Source organism: Perissodus microlepis, chromosome 22 (genome assembly GCF_051167445.1).
Source record: "Perissodus microlepis isolate ML-2025 ecotype Zambia chromosome 22, ASM5116744v1, whole genome shotgun sequence".
Taxonomy (NCBI): domain Eukaryota; kingdom Metazoa; phylum Chordata; class Actinopteri; order Cichliformes; family Cichlidae; genus Perissodus; species Perissodus microlepis.
Window position 1 is genome coordinate 27,133,935 of NC_140481.1, and position 19,853 is coordinate 27,153,787.

At 38.3% G+C, this 19,853-nt stretch overlaps 3 protein-coding genes across 3 annotated transcripts; all 3 read right to left on the reverse strand.

Annotated features, from left to right (window-relative positions):
- Nucleotides 1-393: 393 nt before the first annotated feature.
- On the reverse strand, nucleotides 394-4,355 carry LOC146363371 (C-type mannose receptor 2-like). Its single transcript, XM_084920083.1, has 8 exons — nucleotides 3,844-4,355; nucleotides 3,639-3,719; nucleotides 2,519-2,632; nucleotides 2,203-2,289; nucleotides 1,920-1,976; nucleotides 1,566-1,717; nucleotides 1,334-1,458; nucleotides 394-1,250 (listed from the first exon to the last, which is right to left on the reverse strand). The coding sequence occupies exons 1-8, from the start codon at nucleotides 3,902-3,904 to the stop codon at nucleotides 1,046-1,048; spliced, it is 882 nt and encodes a 293-aa protein (XP_084776209.1). The 5' UTR covers nucleotides 3,905-4,355; the 3' UTR covers nucleotides 394-1,045.
- A 3,394-nt stretch (nucleotides 4,356-7,749) lies between these two features.
- On the reverse strand, nucleotides 7,750-15,607 carry LOC146363372 (uncharacterized). Its single transcript, XM_084918438.1, has 5 exons — nucleotides 14,734-15,607; nucleotides 10,894-11,931; nucleotides 10,645-10,800; nucleotides 9,063-9,152; nucleotides 7,750-8,448 (listed from the first exon to the last, which is right to left on the reverse strand). Exons 2-5 carry the CDS (start codon nucleotides 11,914-11,916, stop codon nucleotides 8,131-8,133), a joined length of 1,587 nt encoding a protein of 528 aa, XP_084774564.1. The 5' UTR covers nucleotides 11,917-11,931; nucleotides 14,734-15,607; the 3' UTR covers nucleotides 7,750-8,130.
- An 841-nt stretch (nucleotides 15,608-16,448) lies between these two features.
- Nucleotides 16,449-19,853, reverse strand: LOC146363373 (uncharacterized). Its single transcript, XM_084918421.1, has 2 exons — nucleotides 19,741-19,853; nucleotides 16,449-18,416 (listed from the first exon to the last, which is right to left on the reverse strand). Exon 2 carries the CDS (start codon nucleotides 18,400-18,402, stop codon nucleotides 18,013-18,015), a length of 390 nt encoding a protein of 129 aa, XP_084774547.1. The 5' UTR covers nucleotides 18,403-18,416; nucleotides 19,741-19,853; the 3' UTR covers nucleotides 16,449-18,012.

A 19,853-nucleotide genomic window follows, 5' to 3' on the forward strand; every position in this document is an offset into this window, starting at 1 on the left:
TGTCAGTTCATTGTGGCGGTGTATGGAGGCAAAAAACAAACAAACAAACAAACAGAAAAACAGTGTTGTTGTCCAAAATTATAGCCCTAACTATAGATTAATTGTAAAAAGGACTCCAAGAAAGAAAGTAACAAAAATAAAAATACGTATATAGTTAATATCTAAATATTATTTCCTTACAACATACATGAAACATTTAACCATTTAAGAGCCCTTCTAAACTGCAGTTTATTCACTCTGAGCTTCTTGAAGTAAGAAAATGTGAAATGTTTGCATTTCATGCACCATTTTGCGTTTTCCATAATTCCACAACAATGTGGAATTACAATGTGGAAACCACACATCCTAATGCTTGCATCAATCCCAGCACAACACAGTCCAGCATTCTGTTCATGGTGTGTACATTTAACTTTATTCATAATCAGAAATACTTAATTCAGAAATAGTTAATTCGTGGCATTTTAGTACACATGTGAATTCACACTTACATTACTGTTTTACACATTTACCCAGAGCAAGACTACCCCAGAGGAGAAACGTGTAGAAAACTGTGTTAACAGTCATATATTACTCAGTTACAGCCTATAAGCAGTTTTTAAGCAGCTGTAGCCTCTTAAGATCAAACTGTGTCACACTGTTTATCTGATATAATGATGCTAAAATAACACATTGTAATTTCAGTTCCTCATTCAGCTCTGCCTTGATGAGAGTCAAATGAGATGTCAAACTAATCAGTTGTTAAAATATCAAACACTGTAATGTTCAGTTACTCTTTATTCACACTGACATCTATTACTTGCTCCATTTTAACACAACATTCCTTATTTCAGGGGTATCTAAAAAGTTTTGGGATGTTATAATTCCTTCAAGTTTCGCAGGTGCTCCCACATTTCTTGTATATATTAAACAATTTAAAAAGGAAAAATATCAGATGCAAAATATTACTCAAATTTTATTTTAATATGTTGATTTTATTCTGTTTGTGAGACAACTTAAAAATAAACTGCATCACTCCACTCTGGTGTTTAATAGACTGAACTGAATTTCAGTCACATACCTTTTTAAACTTTCCCCTTACTCCTGCTTTCTTACAAATACTTCTGTGAGGATTTGAGCAAAATGCATCAAACCACCACTCCAGACTACCAGCTTCACCTTTATCTCCCATCCTCACACAGTCCTCTCCATCAGGATGTTCTCCACGTGTCCCGTTCCAATTGTCTGGCTCCTTCATCTTCCAAAACGTCAAACTAAGATATGAAGAACAGACAGAACTGGTTCAGTGAAAGTTTAATACAGGAAATTAACAAATATATTTTCACAACAATCAAACCTGTGATTCAGTTGTGACCCATCCACCCACATCCATCTGCCCTCTACTGCTGAGTCTGTCAGTCCGATCCAGAACTTGTCCTCAGCTTCAGTCATTACATCTCTCAGTCTTCTGTCCAGGAAAGTCTGATCAGTAAAAGAAGATTAAAATTACCTTGTTAGAATTTCTGTGATGAGAAGGTGAAATATAAAGATGTGCTAAAACATGTGAGAACATAAAAAGTGTTTCATACCTGCTCCTCTCTGCTGTCTATCTTAACCAGGTCTCCTCCTTTAGCTCTACACTCATCTCTGCTCTGTTCCCAGGATGATTTACTGATGGAGAAGTAATAGCACTTTCCTCCATGTTGCTCCCAGCCTTCTTCACATTTATAACATGCTTGATCTTTGAAGAGATTACAGCAACGACTTAAGTCAGGTGGACGAAATCACTATTCATGTTTGTGTGATTTGGAGGCAGCAGGAGGCTCCTTCTGTCCTGCAGTTTGAATCTAACTTACTGTTTCTGTGAGTCCACAGTGATATTTTCTAGCATAAATTTCATCTATGTTCTGACTTGTGTGATTTGAAGACAGCAAGAGACTTACTTTCTACTGTTGGACATACTGGACATGTAGGCTTTACTGTGCTGCATGGTTCTCTTTCTGTGTTTGAAAAACAGATTAAACGATCTGTCATTGCTTCATCGGATTTCATTCTAATTCAACATATTGATCAAAATGAATAAACAATGTGTACACTATAGAGGGCGAGTCAATCAGCAGTCCAAAAGTTTAATCCAGCGTTGCAACGTTGGAGTCTCTAATGCTTACATCCACGCTCCTTCGACTACAATGGCCTAGATCACTGAGAACGTTCACATACGTTTACCTGAGACATTTGTGTTTCCACTTTCATTTCTGTTTTGGAGATCATCTTGTTTTTTGAACATTTGCTTCAATCTTATGTTGTCAAACACTGATTAAAAAAGAAAAATACAAATCATTCTGTGTCATTTTTGTTTGTTTTTTTACTTAAGTAAGACAGATTTTCTTTTTGAATTCTTTCAAAATGTTCACAATTTTACAAAAACAGCTCTTAAAAAGTAAAAAGAAAAGTTGGAAAAAACCCACATTATAAAGGCTAGTTATAAATTATACACCATGTGTATTTACTAGTAATAAGAAAAAGCATCGCATCCACTCACCAGTAACACCAAGACCAATGACGGCAGCAGCCAGTAGACCACTGACAACCAGCAAGGCCAATCTCTCTGTGGTGACCTTTGATCTTTTGCTCAACACATCTTGTTGGTAACCCTCTGAAAAGTTAGCAGAGAAAGAAACGTTATAGAGATGTGGAAAAAGTTAATAAATGTATAGTTTATACAAACCACACATATAAAATAATCATACTGATTTAAGACAACGACCTTTCAACATGTTTAAAAAATTATAAGTAAACAACAGCTACTATAAGGAGAAAAAGAACAGTGACCACAGTGGTTTGGCACTTTAACAAGAAGTCACCCGCTGACACATTAGTGAACAGCAAAAATGTTCCTCAAATGACTGTTTGAGGCTTGTTTCAAAAGAAAAAGCCATTCCCCATGTTTACAGCCTTGTTCAAATATCAGTGCAAAATTGATTAAATTGTGAAATCTGATTATTAAAGACAGTCTCTAGTTCAGGTTCAGTAAAAAAAATGTAAGCAAGTGTGAAGCAGATATGATCAACATTTTTTAAAATGCAAAATAAATTGCAGACATGGGCACACAGAGACACCCACCCGCTAAGCGAGATCTCACTCCTCAGAGCAATTTCCTCTTCTTTTTTTTTTAAATGTCGACTTCTCTTTCACACTTGCTAATTAGAAACAAGTATGAACTATATGAATAGAAATTCACCACTACATGTTGTATGACCTTACTGTACTGTATTATCTTTGTTTGTATCAAATTTCAAATAAAGCCACATTTCATGATTGTGTCTGAACACAGTCCGTCCTCAAGGTTTTGATGAAAGTAGAAAAAATTTGATGTCTTAGTGTTAGTGGTGAAAAAGATTTTTATGTATTTTTCAAAGAGTGATTGACCAATATTTTCCTGAGATATTGTATTTTGACAGGTGAAAAACATTTTGACTGGGTTTCTTTTTTCAGTACAGTCACACTACTTCACTCTATTAAAGACTTTAACTCTGATTGAAAGCAATACTGCAAACACACACACACACACACACACAGTCTGCAATCTGCATATGTGTATTATATAACACAAGATATAACTATGCAATCAAGAAAATCTGTCATTACTGCTCCATACTTACCAAGTGACTCTGTTGTGGACCGCTGAGTCTTTGAGATTGTTACTTCAGAGTAAGTGGTGTCAGGCAACGAAGAAATGACAACTGTAACAAAAATATGAAACCAGATTTCTGCTCAAAGTGATGAAGCCTGGTGATAAAATGCAGGCAAAAAAAAAGAAAAAGAAAATTTTTTAGGAGATTTTCTCCAATGGTGAGATAAACTCACCATTAGCTTTCTTCTCTCTTGTAAACTTCACATCAGAGTATAGTACTCCAGCTTCAGACATTTTACTGTTGTGTGACTTTCAGTGAGTCTGAAAGAAACTTTTCACAAGATTCAAAATAAAAAGCATTTCCTGTCAAACAGAAAGAAGAGGAGGGCTTTAAAAACCTCCTGCCACAAAATGATTTTCGGTCTCTTGAATTCACAAACAGACATAATCCAAAATGAATTCCTATGACAGAGACATTTTCACATTGTCCAGTCTTGGTCTCATGTCACAGACGTTTCAGGCTGATTCTGTCTGTTTAATGGAAACAGGAACAAAAAGAGTCCTGTCCACCACCTTGATCTTGGGCTCAGCTTTCACTACTAACAAAATGGTCTGACACACACTGGTATCTTGACACAATCTCCCACTGATCCATTCAGCCACAAAAATCCAGCATATTCAAGTGCAGAAATGTGGACACAACAACATAAATAACTCTACAACATGAAGCTGCCAGACATAGAAATTAAAACCAACCAGACAGGAAGCACAAGACTTGTTGCATCAGATAACAAATAAAAAAAACACATAGTTAGCAACAGTTCCTCAATTTGTTCTGCTGTTGATCTTTGCCTTAAATGCTTGAAACTTTTAAAGCTTATTGAGTTCTCTCTTTTTTTCTGTAGTCAAATGATATCATTGGTTTTAGTTTTACGTTATTTTAAGTTACAACACTGGCATGTACACAGAGCTTTTCTAATCTTACAAACCACTCAGTCTACTTACACTACAAATAAGAATGCAGGCAGTTTAGAGTAATAGACTAACCTAAAATGCAGATTTATGGACCGTTCATGACGCCATGTTAAGTAAAACTGTCTCTCCATTGTAAAAACTGTAGTCCTGTAAACATTAAATTTTTATAAATCATTTGACAACCAGCAGAAAGTTTTTGTAGTATTTAGACCCATAGTGAGATATTTCTTTAAACAATTTATTTTTATTAATTGTTTTTCCTTCATACATATAAACAGAAAGAGAAGAAAAGGATTACATATGATCTGTACATTTGGGGTAGTTAGCCCAACACTTCCCACTTAGCAAAATTGGTATGGCCTGGATCTGGCCCACACAATGTGCTTACACAAGGCCCACATACCGCAAAAAATGACAGCCCTTTGGTGGCCCAGATCTGGTTTGCCAGATGTGGCCCACACATGGGCCAGCACAAGGCCAGTTGCAGACACACTGGTGGTTCTGTGTTGGCCCATGTGTGGATTACCTCTGGCAAACCTGATCTTGGCCACCAAAGGGCCGTCATTCTTTGCGGTATGTGGGCCATGTGTAAGTTGTGTGCAGCCACGGACCAGTTGTAGACACACTGTTCTGTGCTGCCCAGATGTCAGCCTAATGTGTACCTTAATCAAGCCATGTAATAACAATATGTGCCAGAACATGCAAAAGAAACATGACAAAACTCAGTGAATGGACTGACTCTTATATAGCACTTTTCTAGTCTCCCGGATTACTCAAAGTGCTCTGTACAACATGCCACATTCACACACTTTCTCTAAACTGAAAGAGACTGTGACAAGAGACAAGACCAGTCCATGTGAATCAGTGAGGCTTCAGCAGTTTTGCATCTGTCACAAACAATATGGAGAGAATTTAGGATAGATACAAGTTAATCTGGATTTTGAGAAATGGGTTCTTTGCACCACTGCAAACTGGATTAAACCATGGCAGGCACATAATGAGGTTGTGTTAACATGTTTGAATATGGAGGCGCATGTTTCGTCAGAGATTGTCATGTCTAAGTCTTCTACCCACAGTGTCTTGAGTTTTGATGAAGAGGTATGTGTCAAGTTTCATAGTAAGATATTTCTTTAAAACAGATGGGCATGCTGCCCTCTTCTGGTTTAAGTAAGTAAGTATAATTTTATTTATATAGCACATTTCTAGATAAAAGATCACAAACTGCATCCAATCGTGATGAAATGAATGCATCAATAACAATCTCCAGTTCAGTATGAGATACTATAGGGCTCAATTTAGAGATGTTTCTTAAACGATAGAAGCAGGACAGAACCAGAGATTTGACGTGAACATCCAGAGTAAGAGCAGAATCAAAGGTTACCCCGAGGTTCCTGATAGACGATTTCAGAAATGTTGAAAGAGGACCAAGAGCATTCATTATGTTAGGTACATGTCTGTCTGGAGCACATACAAGGACTTCAGTCTTTTCTTCATTAAGTTGGAGGAAGTTGTCAGCCATCCAACCTTTGATGGATTCTAAGCACACATTTAGAATCTGCAGCTTAGAAACATCTTCAGGTTTAAAAGAAATATATAACTGGATGTCATCTGCGTAGCCGTGGTAGCAAATGTCCTCAAAGGGCTCAAAACATGCTGTAGAGGAAGTAGATATATTAAAAACAATAAGGGCCACAGCACAAAACCTTTCAGTCAGAAACTCTTCTGACTGAGCTCATCACAGCACAGAAACAGCTTTAGTGAAGGTTACAAATGATCTTCTTATAGCCTCTGTGCTTGTCCTGCTAGACCTCAGTGCATCGTTCGATACTGTCGACCATAATATCCTATTAGAGCGTTTAGAACATGCTGTAGGTATTACAGGTACTGTGCTGCAGTGGTTTGTATCATATCTATCTAATAGACTCCAATTTGTACATGTAAATGGAGAGTCCTCTTCACACGCTGAGGTTAATTATGGAGTTCCACAGGGTTCGGTGCTAGGACCAATTCTGTTCACATTATACATGCTTCCCCTAGGCAGCATCATTACAAGTCATAGCATAAATTTTCACTGCTATGCAGATGACACCCAGCTCTATCTGTCCATGAAGCCAGATAACACACACCAATTAGTTAAACTGCAGGAATGTCTTAAAGACATAAAGACCTGGATGGCCGCTAACTTTCTGCTTCTTAATTCAGATAAAACTGAGGTTATTGTACTTGGCCCTGAAAATCTTAGAAATATGGTATCTAACCAGATTCTTACTCTGGATGGCATTACCTTGGCCTCCAGTAACGCTGTGAGGAACCTTGGAGTCATTTTTGACCAAGACATGTCCTTCAACGCACATATTAAAGAAATATGTAAGACTGCTTTCTTCCACTTGCGCAACATCTCTAAAATTAGAAATATCCTGTCTCAGAGTGATGCTGAAAAACCATTTCATGCATTCATTACTTCCAGGCTGGACTACTGTAATTCATTATTATCAGGATGTCCTAAAAACTCGCTGCAAAGCCTTCAGTTAATCCAAAATGCTGCAGCAAGAGTGCTGACAGGGACTAGAAAGAGAGAGCATATTTCTCCTGTTTTGGCTTCCTGCTAAATCCAGAATTGAATTCAAAATCCAGCTCCTCACATACAAGGTCTTAAATAATCAGGCCCCATCTTATCTTAATGACCTTGTAGTACCATATCACCCTATTAGAGCACTTCGCTCTCACACTGCAGGCCTGCTTGTTGTTCCTAGAGTATTTAAAAGTACACTGAAAAAAAATTGGAGTGACATTTACTTAAAAAAAGCTAGGCAACTTTTTCCACACAGAAAGTGCTTGTAATCTTTACTCGGGCTATTTCTAAGTAATATTTACTTACTAGAACCATCTATTTTTTATGTGAAATACACAAGTAAATTGCACTGGCAATACTCATCTATAGATTGTAACTTTTACTCAGAATACCATTGCATCCAATTACAAAACCCAAGTGAACATTGCTGATATTTCTTTGTGTTTCTTACTCATCTTTTCTTTGTTATATTCTATGTAATTATTAAGTAATATTTATTATGAATGTACTAGTTAATATTAATCGAATTGAATAAATATTATTATTCTATTAAATAATAAATCAATATTTTCCAAAACAAATATTTGCAGCTTAAGAGACACTTTTATTTCACAGTTGAAATGGCATAGATATATTTAAAATATCTACATAACATTATAACCACAAAAAACATGGCCATAGAACTTCTTGCTCGCAAATTTCAAAACAGAGCATATACACATATACAAAAAAAAAACATGCTATTCAAAAACTCAGTGTGCACTGTCCCCTTTCTTCTAATCAACTTTCAGAACACATACATCATCTCTGTCCATTAACAGTTGCAATCACTACCTTTGCAGACATTCTCAGAACGTTCATGACAGAAAGAACTTGTATAAAACTGAGCAACACTTGAAATTACTGTCAGAAAACAGACAAAATGCAAACAAATTAATTGTGCTGGACAAAAGCACAAATAACACTGGAACACTCACGCTAAAAGTTTCTTGTGGAGAGACTGGACCTTTGGTGACATTTTAAGGATGTCAAGCTCAAGAAACAGCTTCTGAAATACCTCAAATGTATATTTCAGTTTCAGTGGGTAACTTAAGTTGACAGCATAGATGACACCCATGAGCAGGAGGCAAGCGTTTGTCACATTTCCGCAGTCCTCCAGAATTTCTGTCCCCTCAATGATGACCGACACGTTCACAGGATCTTGGTTTTCCTGTGCCACATTGGGATGGATTACGATGATCTTCATCATGTGATTACTGCAGTCCTCTTTCAATGCTTCTTGGCTGACGTCCTGTGAAAACAAACAAACCACAATTAGAAATAACTAGAATAGATTCCAAGTAAAAGAAAAGGTTAAGAGAAAAAAATGTAAAAATAAAAAAGAGGTATACTCAATTTAGTATACTCAAATCAAACAATATTCATATGGCACTTTTCATACGTAAAGTTACAGAACGTGCTTCACAGAGGCTGACCCTGAGACAAAGAAAATCACTTTTGGGGGCCATCCAGCCTGGAGCTGTCCATGGGACGGCACGCGTGTTGGTAGACCAGAACCATTAAATCATTCAAATAGGTTATAAAGGTATAATCAAATTAAATACTCTTTTGCTCATGAAATAAAGTTAATAAGTGATCGTTAAATAGTCAGAAAAAAACCAGACAAAAGGCAAGTTAAAGTTTAAGGTAGATAAGATAAAGATTAAATATGATTTAAAAAATAAAGGGTAAGAGCATAAAGATTTAAGAAATTAGTTAAAAGCCTGATTGAAAATATTAATCTTGAGTCTTTTTTAAAAAACATCACGAGTGTAGAGAATCTTTGACCTTCAATATATCATCACAAGTGAAGACCAGATTATAAGGTTAGACAATTTTAATACAGTCATTATGATCATCAGATACCTGATGGTCTTTGATCAGCTCCTCTCCACTCTCTCCAAGATACTCAACTAAGCAACGAATGATAATGTCCCTTCTGCCATCGACATGATGCTATTAAACCCAAAAAGAAAATTTATTGCAGAAAATACACAGAATAACATGTGTAACATACATACATAACGGAGCTTGCAAAGAAAAGCGTCTGGACTTCTTTAAGTTTTCAAGTAACTTAAAGAAGTCCAGACGCTTTTCTTTGCAAGCTCCTTTGACTACGATGACCTGGATGACTGAGAACCTTCACAGACATACATACATAACAGCACATACAGATGTAAACAGAAAGTTACCCATGGAGAATGTAAGCCTGCAGCTACATTCTAACGTTGTGAAGTGTGCAACTTAACATGAATTTCTCAACGATGTGTGTTAAGACAAGAGTCCAGTGCATGTCATAATCTGTGGGTCCAGAAACTGTCTCTGCCCAGTGAGGAAAGTTTTCTGCCTCATCACTGGACATGCAAATGAATTTTTCGCAACATATCAGTACCTCCTATCACAATATTAACCAGTCAAGGACAGGAATTCCCACACACAAGAGTAATATTTTGGGAAATAATTGTATTGGAGTCTATGGGCAGCAGGAAGGGATCTCGCTGCACTCAGAGGGTCACTTTGAAAATTCTGTAAATTTCTCTGCTTTTGAGCGCATATTAAGGGAGAGATGACAGGTTTGTATACACTTGTAGAGACAATCATGTGCATAAATTGTTAATTGTGGCCACAGTGTCAGGATCAGGAGAACAGTTTCAGCCAACACAGACACTGATCAGATTAAAGGCCAAGTTCAGTATTTTACACTTAAAGCCCTGTTTTCAGTTTATGATGAAATCGAACGATTTTGATTGAAATTTGGACACATGCTGCTGGCCCGAGCTTTTTTGGTTTCTGTGGTAGCACACCCCCACCTCCACAATGGCTTCATAGGTGCACTGGAACAATCCTTCCTAAAACGCATAAAACTGTCGTTTACAAAGACGTGAAACTCACCGAGTGGTCAGGAGTGTTCACTGATATGTTCACACAAAAATCGCTGCAAAAGATACTTTCCAACTGGTTTTTATTGTAGTTTTTGTCCAACTCCATTGACTTGTATTAGATGTGCTGTGATGTACGGTATTAGTCCGCCGCTATTCTATTCTATTATTCAAGCTCTCGGCGGAAGAATGTACAGGTGTGAGGCGTTTGAAAAAATAGGTCCACAGTTTTACAACAAATGGTAAAACACCTGTTGGAAAGCATTTTTGCAGCGATTTGTGTGTGAATATGTCAGTGAACACCCCTGACCACTCGGTGAGTTTCACGTCTTTGTATGAAGCCATTGTGGAGGTGGGGGTGTGCTACCACAGAAACCAAAAAAGCTCGGGCCAGCAGCATGTGTCCAAATTTCAATCAAAATCGCTCGATTTCATCATAAACAATCTGAAAACAAAGCTTTAAGTGTAAAATAACAAACTTGTCCTTTAAATAAGAGTGATACATTCTCAGTGTGTATGACCTCATCTTTTCCATTAGATTATGTAATTAAAATAATTTAAAATTTTACCTTATTCAGTGAGTCCAACATTGGTTTTATTTTGGTCCCTGCAGTCCCGCCCTTCCTTCGAAATATCTCCAGGAGTTTGGTGGTGTACCCGTCCAATCTGGACAAAAATGTTTGCTCCAGATGAATTGTGGTTATTCGCTTAAACTCCTCTTTGATCTGAAATGAGAGATAAAACACAAAATCATGTCAAAGATGACTCATGAGATCTCACATACACTTAGTTGCTGCATGAACAAGAACTGGATTTACCTGATTTTCACAGAACAGAGAAGGCCACCTCTCTAAGAGGTCTTGGATTGCGGGGCAATCCTTGACAACCTCTTTTCTTCTCATAGCAAAAGACTTCTCCATTTTCTCATTAATTGCCCTCTCATTGTTCTTCTTCTTCATTTCCTTCAGCAAATCTAGTCTCTCCATCTCTAAGGTTTCCTCAGTCTCACCGAATGGCAGTGGTGGCAGATAGTTGACTTCAGCTTTTTTGGCCCTTTTAAAGCCTTTAAGTGAACCCTCTTCACTGGAGCATCGTCTCTTCAGTGTGTTCACCTCGAGCTCTGGAATGGCTAATTGGCGACCTCTTAACTTTGCCCTGTAGTTGCCCATTTTATACTTTATCCTCTGTTGCCAACCATATAGGCCATTAAAAGACCCTGGTTCTTTGAGGCATGGGTATTTTGCTACCAAGGCTTCAGCAACAGCTAAAATCTGGACACCAGTTGGATATGCTGTGAAGCCAAATATAGTCTCTGCAAGCTTCTCAAGAATGCTACTAGTTACGCTTGGGTTGTTCAAAAGTGTGCCATCATTTTCATAAGCTTGCTTTCCTGCTTCCAGTGCAAGGTCTATATCATAAGAGAAGTCTGGTATTTCAAACTTAAATGGCCATGGCTTAGACCTGTAGGATGGTCCACTCTCATCTGGGGAGGACAACAGGATTGTGTCGCATACAGATGAGGAGGAGCTTGCTTCTGTAGATAGTGGAACTGGAGATTCGACTTCTGACATGTCCACAGTAGTGAGACTCAAGATTACTGGTTCAGTTTTTACTACTTTGAGGTTAGCTTTATCTTGTACTTCCTCAATCGAGGTCAAAGTGAAGAACTGACCGTCGAAATCCATGTCCTGGTACATAACAGTGAATGGTCCTGTAATATCAAATGTCTCTCGAAGAACATCATTGAGGTCCTGAAGTGTGCTTGGGATGCCTGCAGGTAAAAGTAGTTTGTGGACATCATCCTCCCCAAAACTTATCCGCAGTTTCGCTGAGGGTGCCATATCAACAGGAAGAAGCTGCAACAACAGAAGAGAAATACACAGACATTTATTCACAAGCTTCTCTCCTCACATTTCAAAAGGATAGGCAAATGTGGTGCTTTAAAGTTGTCAGGCGTCTTCCTGCAAGGGTGTATGAAGCCAAAGGATAAAAATCTTTAAGCTCTCTTTGCTCAAGTAACTGCACACTCCCTGTGTTCTCCAGCTCATAACACCTCAGGTGTTCATTGTACCATGTATTTTGTTGTCTCACGAAAAAAGTCAGTTTGTTACAAATCACCATTATCTGTAACACTTCAGAAAAGTCAGGCAGTCCTGCAGTGGAACCACAACACAACAACATTCCCACTGCATAGTTGGTGCCTAAACTGCACACATTATTGGCAACATGCACAGCTGTAACAGCAGGGAATCTGCATTTCACCAGGTCTTTTAGATCATCCTTAAGCACATCTAAAGAGACCTCTGTTGTTTTTGTGACTGCAAGTGATGGTTTGACAGAATGTGATTGATGATATGCAACCATGAGCTGGTGCTTATTTGCAAGGGACAGCAAAATATTCCTGAAACAACCAGTGTGTCCACCTTCTTGAAAAAGCTGTGTTTGGCCTCAAATCTCATTGTCCAGAGGGCAGCTAGGGGGCCAAATTCCCGAATGAGCTGAGGATAGTGCTCAAGGAAATGGTGCTTGGGAATGAGCTTATGTTGGGGGAAAACATCAAGGAATCTGCTTCGGTGTTCTGAAATGATGCTGTCAAGATAGCAAATGCTTTCTTCAGTATGGGCTCGAGACATGACAAGGTCCACAATGTCTTTCAGTGTCATCAGCATCTGCCATACAGGCTCTTGTTGGGGTACTTTTAAACCTATAATCAGAGGCAAAAGACGTAATAAGCACCAATTTTCATGTGCGTTGCCCCCTACTGATTTTCGAGTCGAAAAGTTAGCAGGAATGAGATGAGGGCGATTTGTTTTATCACTCCACTTGTATGGGAAATTGGAAATGGCATCATTCAGTTCCATGAGAGAAAAATATTTTTTCTTGATCAAGTTATCAAATGCCAAAGCCAGTTCCACTGGAACAATGCCCTCCAGCAGATCATGTAAAACATCTGGAGGGTAACCAGATGTAACATGAAAATGCTCAAGTTTTTCTGACAATGCACACTGTTTTTTTACACCATAACAATGAGGGTGATCTGGACTAGACACAGCTGTCTGTACATGCAGTGTATGTTGATCTTTGGTTCTTTGATGAAAAGACCCAGATCTCACTTCATTGGACTGAAACTTGGATCGCTCCCCAACACAAAACCGGCAGATGTATGACCCTGCAAAGCTTTCGACAAATCCTGCCACAGAGTGCGCCCCCAAATTATCTGCCACCACACTGACCACAGTCCCTTTAATGGCTTTCCCTAACGCTGGAACAAAAAGACCATCTTTCTCCAAGCTTTGGATATCTGTTAACAGTGGCTCTAAAACTCGCTGGAATCCAAACTGCTTGGTGTCTTCAGCTTTACACAGAATTGCAAGGTAGATTGATGTCAATGTGGAACGTAACTGCACCGGAATGTTTCCCAACACCCAATAGACAGCTGTGACTTTGTGCTTTTTTCGAGATGTCCCAAGAGGATTACATACCTCAAAGTCATCAACGTACAGGATGAGACTCACTCTGTTCTCCTCTACAGAGAAAAACTTGTTGTTTTGATAGTGAGATCCATCACGAAATGTCTGGTACTTAAAGTCATTTTCAGTTTTTTTTTCACCTTCAAATGTGTTTTCTTGAAAAGACTTACTTAGGACCTGCACCAAGGAGGGCAATATTGGGACATACTGGAAGGTTTTGCCCTTTTTTTTATCAAGTATGTGTTCTTCTGGTTCAACAACTGAAAAATGCTTCTTCATAAATTCTCTTCTCTTGTAATAAGTTGTGAAAGGGCCACCTGTCCCCAAGGCAGTACTTATAGGGTGTGTCTCACAAAGATTTTTCACTAAATCTGAGATAATGGCTGGATCCAGATCACAATTGTGGCTTTTCAAGGTGGACACCACCACATCTCTTAAAAGTGGACCAGATGCAGAGGTGGATATAAACTGAAGCTCATCTACTATTTCATCAATGCATTTGTTTGGGACATTGAACATGCTTTCTAACTTTAAAAATAGATGGCCAAATTTCTCTTTTATATCTTGAGACAACTCCTGTGGTTCCCCATCCCAAAGCTCTAAGCTCTCTTCCACACAGGTCTCATCCTGAGCAAACATGGGTTCATTAGGTTTGCTTTTTAATACTTCAGTTTTAAAATCCTCAAGGGTGTGTGACTGGTGTTTTCTGTGTCTATGTGTAGCAAAGGTGGAATAAATATTTGTACTGAAGTTGCAGTTTTTGAAGACACATGCAACTACTTCAAACTTCCTTAAGTGGTTGTTAAGATGCTCAAAATACTGCTTCTCTGAATTAAAAAAAACAGAGCAGCAAAGTAGACAAGTAAATGAAAGAGGTCCACTTTGTGTGACCATCTTCACATGGTGTCGAGACAAATGGGTCTTAAGGGCATTAAATGTTTTAAACGAGCAAGGGCAATCAGTGTGAAGACAAGGGACTGACTGGCTGCGACCACCATTTCCATGCTTTAGTCTGTAGTGTTTTAACAATCCCAACCTCTTCTCTGACTCAAAGCTACATATCTTACACATCCATCTCATGTTGTGGCACCTTAAACAGACAAATTGACCATCTCAAAATTAAACCAAACTGCCACACAAAGAAATTATGTGACAAGTTAAACCTAATCGTTACTAATTTGATCTTACCTTGTGGAGTTCAAATTAGCAGTCAGAAGGTCCTATGTTCTGTAAAAAAAAAAAAAGAAAGAAAAAAGGTTATCTATATGCTTTTCAACTAATTTCTACTAACTCAAGGATGCACACTGATATTATTTTTTTTATAATTTTTTTTTTTTTACATATGTTAGCTCGGTGGCAAATTTAAAACAGGTCAATATGAAGACTTGAGTGAAATCGAGTGCGTATATCGTTTTTTGTTTTGTTTTGTTTTTTTCAAAATACACCTCATGGCAGCGGTGCAGCAATTATTTTAAACTGGACCGTGGTCGTTTTATTCACAAAGACGTTAGTTAAGGCAGCAGGCGTGTGTTGTTTAGGTGGCCATCTAAGCTGTAAAGTGCTGTGGGAAATTCTGGACATACCTCCTGCCAGGAAAGTTAGTCAGCAAGTCTAGCAGGAAAATACACTATTTGCTAGCGCAGCTGCTTTCAGTGCGGAGAAACTGACTTAAGTAGGTGAGCCAACAGGAACGTACAAAGTTTGTTCCGCTTAAAACTTACATTCATGGTTCCACTTCTTCCCGTTTCCGTCAAGTCTGCTAACCGTCGAAATGTGGACCATGGTATGTCTGAAGAAAGACCGCTCAAATGTGGGGAGGGGCTTTGATGTCATGCTCCGAATGCAGAGAAGGTGGCCATATTCACTGATGTTACTCCATTACATTTTACTTGGAAATATCAACTAATTAAGCCAATGAATTGGTTTAGTGAATATTACTTGGATCGAATGATTCAATTTACATACAAAACTGAGGACACATAATTACAAACAATCCTCAAGTAATGCACTACAAGAAAAACTGCTATTTTAAAGTAATAGCACTGAATTTGTATTTTTTTGTAAAATTTATATAGCTAATTGAAATAATAATTACAGGGCCAAAAAAAAATTTTTTCAGTGTAGAATGGGAGAGAGAGCCTTCAGTTTTCAGGCCCCTCTTCTGTGGAACCCGCTTCCAGTTTGGATTCGGGAGACAGACACTATCTCTACTTTCAAGATTAGGCTTAAAACTTTCCTTTTTGCTAAAGCATATAGTTAGGGCTAGACCAGGTGACCCTGAATCCTCAGTTATGCTGCAATAGACGTAGGCTGCCGGGGATTCCCATGATGCATTGAGTTTTTCTTTTCCAGTCACCTTTCTCACTCATTATGTGTTAATAGACCTCTCTGCATTGAATCATATCTGTTATTAATCTCTGTCTCTCTTCCACAGCATGTCTTTATCCTGTCTTCCTTCTCTCACCCCAACCGGTCGCAGCAGATGGCCGCCCCTCCCTGAGCCTGGTTCTGCCGGAGGTTTCTTCCTGTCAAAAGGGAGTTTTTCCTTCCCACTGTCGCCAAAGTGCTTGCTCATTTGTGATTGTTGGGTTTTTCTCTGTACCTATGAAGCGCCTTGAGGTGACTTTTGTTGTGATTTGGCGCTATATAAATAAAATTGAATTGAATTGAATTGGGTTTAGTGGGCTTAAGCCCAGGTTGTTTTTTCAGAAGCCTTTTGGAGTGTAATTTGTTTCATAGTTAGATGCCTGACTGATAACTGTATAAAACGAAAACTACACACAATATTCGAAGCACATTTTATTTTTATTTTTTTTTTTTTTTTTTTTTGTTTCACACATGGTACAGCAGTAATGCATTCCCATACACAACCTTCCTTTCAATTACAGTAACACTGTTTCCATGCATGAAAAGGAGCAGGAAGAAGAATAAATTCTTATTTTATTTTACATTGCGCACACTGTGGGAATTCACGACTGTGCGTAAATTCCCGCTAATTTTGGTATGATCCGAGCTCAGGCACTAGGCGACTGAGCACCGCACTTAAGCAAGTGAGCGAGGGGAGAGAAGCTGCTGCCTGCGAGTTTGCTGTTGGAGAAGTGCAGCCAGGGAGACAGAGGAGAGCTTAAGTTTGACCAGGTACCAAAGCAAATCATTGGTACTGTACAAATAATGTAAATATGACGGTGTATCACAAAAGATTGATATCAAACTGATCACTTGACCCATATTACGTTACTTGCTCTTCGAGTGAATCAACAAATGGCGAAATGAAAAGCCGAATAACAACAATGCTGTTTCTTTACAGAGTCTTAGCTTACATGTGTGTTTATTTCATATTTTCAGTTGTTACCCTGTTACGGCTAAACAAAGCACTCTAAATCGGTTTCAGTTATGTACTGATGAACACAACAATGGACATAAGGGGCTTCTTTCAAGAAAAAACTCAGGTAGATGTTATTTTATATATTATGCTTTGTATGTTGTTTAGTATATTTCTATGCAAAACAAGAGAATTTTCAGCACACAGCAGTATATTCACAGTTGAAACCAGATATTTACATACACTTTTTTTTTACTGTTACTGTTAAACATCAATTTAGAGTAAACTTGTTTTGTTTTAGATAAATAAATATTGAAATATCATTTGAATTAGTTAAATGTCAGAATAACGAGAGAAAGAGCTGTCTATTTTAATCACTTTCATCAAATTAAGGAGTACATATACATGAAATTTATTGTTAATTAATAAGAAAACTCCAGACGATTCCATTCTGAGCTGAAGAAGCTTCTGATAGGTTAGTAGAGTCCATGTGAGTAAATTGGTGGCACACCTGTGGATGCATATAAGGCAAAACACAGAGCCTGTTTCTTTGACATGGGAAAATCAAGCGATATCAACCAAAACACCAGGAAAAGAATTGTGAATACAATTTGGGTAATACAGACAATTTCTCTCTTTGCTCTTAATTTTAACAATTTCTTAAAATATTTATTAATGTAAAAAAAATAAACAGTCTGATTTGATGTTACAATTAAAAAAGTGTTTGTGTTTTTATCTGAAGAGTGTGTAAATATCTGGTTGCAACTGTATATTTGATGATGTTGGTGTTTGGCTTGATTGTCAGCACAAAGAGGGAGAGAGAGGAACAGAGAGGGAGATGGAACAAGAGCAGGTGAGACATGTCAGACATTCTCTGAATATTTGCTTAGTCATTCTTTTTTTTATGTTTTCATTGCAAGAAATTTTATTTCAATTGGTGAAACAAGGCAACAAGGACTGAAGTGTAGTAGAAAAACTTTACAGGTTTTAAGAGGTTTAATATTTTTGGTTAATGTGAGCATGATCAAAACCCTGAAAATGGATTTCAGATCTACTATAACAGTCTACATTGTTAAGCTGTGGTAAATGAAGGCTGCCTGTGGACATCAGATGTCATACAAATCTCTGCATGCATACTGATAGTTTCAACCAAGAGTATAAGTGTAATGGAGAGTCCCGCCTTTGGTCAGGAAGCAGTCATGCTGATAGGTTCCCACCTTGAGCTGCCTTTGGCAGACTCCCAGCTGATCATCAAAGACCAAGTCTACGTCATAAACCTCGAGAGTCAGCGTGTCATTTTCCTCAGTGTAGAAATAGGAGAATTCCTCTTCCCACCAGGGGTTCGGGTCATTGTAGCGAACAGATGTTTTACCCAGAGAAGTAGAACCAGAGGACACCGTGACATAGGCATCTGTGGTTAACAGGACAACGGTGGGAAGATCAGTGGCTCGCAGATCATACACCTTGAGTTGGGCTTCGACCATGATTGAACTGCACATGAGCAGCAAAAGGACGAGGGGCACACTAGAGTCCATGGCTTTGCTGGAGGCTGTGGAGAAGGAAAAGTAGATTTACATTTTAACCAGGATACCTGGATCGACACAGTCAGCCTTGTGAGGGTCTATTTTATATTGGATGGAACACATTTATGCAATCCTCAGCATTGTCTATATATCCTCTGTGGACATTGCAGTGAACGGTGTTCCTGAGTCTGTACAGACATTTTCACTAAACAACTGTGTATGTTTTTAATGCAGTGCTCCAGAGTCATTGAGTGGTTTATCAAGCACATTGTATTGTTATCCCACCTGTTTACTCAAACCCGCCTCCCTGCACAGATTTTATAACCATGTCAACTCTCTTCTCCTTTACTTCTCTCATAACTACTTCACAGTAGACTCCACTCTTAAAATTAAATGCATCTATTGGTAACAGTAAAACTGAGTGATCCACTTCCACTAGCCAGTAGTTTGGAAACAGCAAAGTAAGCCACCATTACAACCTTTACAACCTTTACAGTCAACATAACAAAAAAGTATATAATCACAAATACCTAACATCAGACCAGGAAAAAAAGGTTTGACAGATCAGAGACCTGTAGAAATGCTATGTATAGTCCTGATCCACCAAAAGAAAGAAGCTTATTCCTTTGTTATTTAATATTAAACAATATTTTGAATATTGAGTGAATTTTCCATGGGCACAGTTCAGGTATTCTTTGGGTTTCAGGAAAGTTCTTTAGGATTTTTCATGCTATGTGTCACATGTCTTCTTGCCTCTTCACAGTCAATTCTGTGTGTTATAGGAAAAAAGCTTTTTCAAAGCAAAATGTTTTCTGTTGTCTTCACATTATAAAACATTTAGCATAACTAAAAACAGTAACAACATGATCTAACTCAGCGGTCTCCAACCTTTTTTGCGCCACAGACCGGTTTATGCCCGACAATATTTTCATGGACCGGCCTTTAAGGTGTCGCGGATAAATACAACAAAATAAAACTAGTACCGGTACCGAAAAAAAGAAAATGTATTCATAACACACGTGAAAAGACCCAGGAAAACCAAGTAAACGATAACAAAATAACGCTGAAAACCGATAAAAACCCTGAAAACCATACATTTCACACCTGAGCCTCAACTCTCGCGGCCCGGTACCAAACGACTCACGGACTGGTACCGGTCCGAGGCCCGGGGGTTGGGGACCGCTGATCTAACTCATCTGGGAATTATGAGTTTGGATCCATCTTAGTAAATCAGAGGGTCACAAATGGATTTTAGAGCACATGTTATTCTGATTGGATTAGAAGAAGGAAAACGTTACACTGTAGACTTTTAATTTGAGCAGAAAGCAAGAAGCAGTTCTAAACTCTTACCTGTAGCTTGGTCTTGTCTCTCGCCACGTTACCTGCTGTTCAGGATGTTTTAGAGGCTGACTTATCAGCTTTATGTCAACAATACACTGGCCACACAACCTGCTCAACTCCCA

Bases quoted from the DNA above. Each gene is read 5' to 3' on its own strand.
- LOC146363371 (XM_084920083.1), bottom strand. From the start codon at position 3,904: ATGTCTGAAGCTGGAGTACTATACTCTGATGTGAAGTTTACAAGAGAG. The intron at 2,290-2,518 runs GTGAGTGGATGC...TTTTTTAATCAG, and splicing joins CATTGGTCTTGGTGTTACTG to TGTTTGACAACATAAGATTG. The intron at 1,977-2,202 runs GTAAACGTATGT...TTTCAAACACAG, and splicing joins TGGAAACACAAATGTCTCAG to AAAGAGAACCATGCAGCACA.
- LOC146363372 (XM_084918438.1), bottom strand. From the start codon at position 11,916: ATGGCACCCTCAGCGAAACTGCGGATAAGTTTTGGGGAGGATGATGTC. The intron at 10,801-10,893 runs GTAAATCCAGTT...CTCTCATTTCAG, and splicing joins CTCTGTTCTGTGAAAATCAG to ATCAAAGAGGAGTTTAAGCG. The intron at 8,449-9,062 runs GTATCTGATGAT...TTGTTTTCACAG, and splicing joins AGCTGATCAAAGACCATCAG to GACGTCAGCCAAGAAGCATT.
- LOC146363373 (XM_084918421.1), bottom strand. From the start codon at position 18,402: ATGGACTCTAGTGTGCCCCTCGTCCTTTTGCTGCTCATGTGCAGTTCA.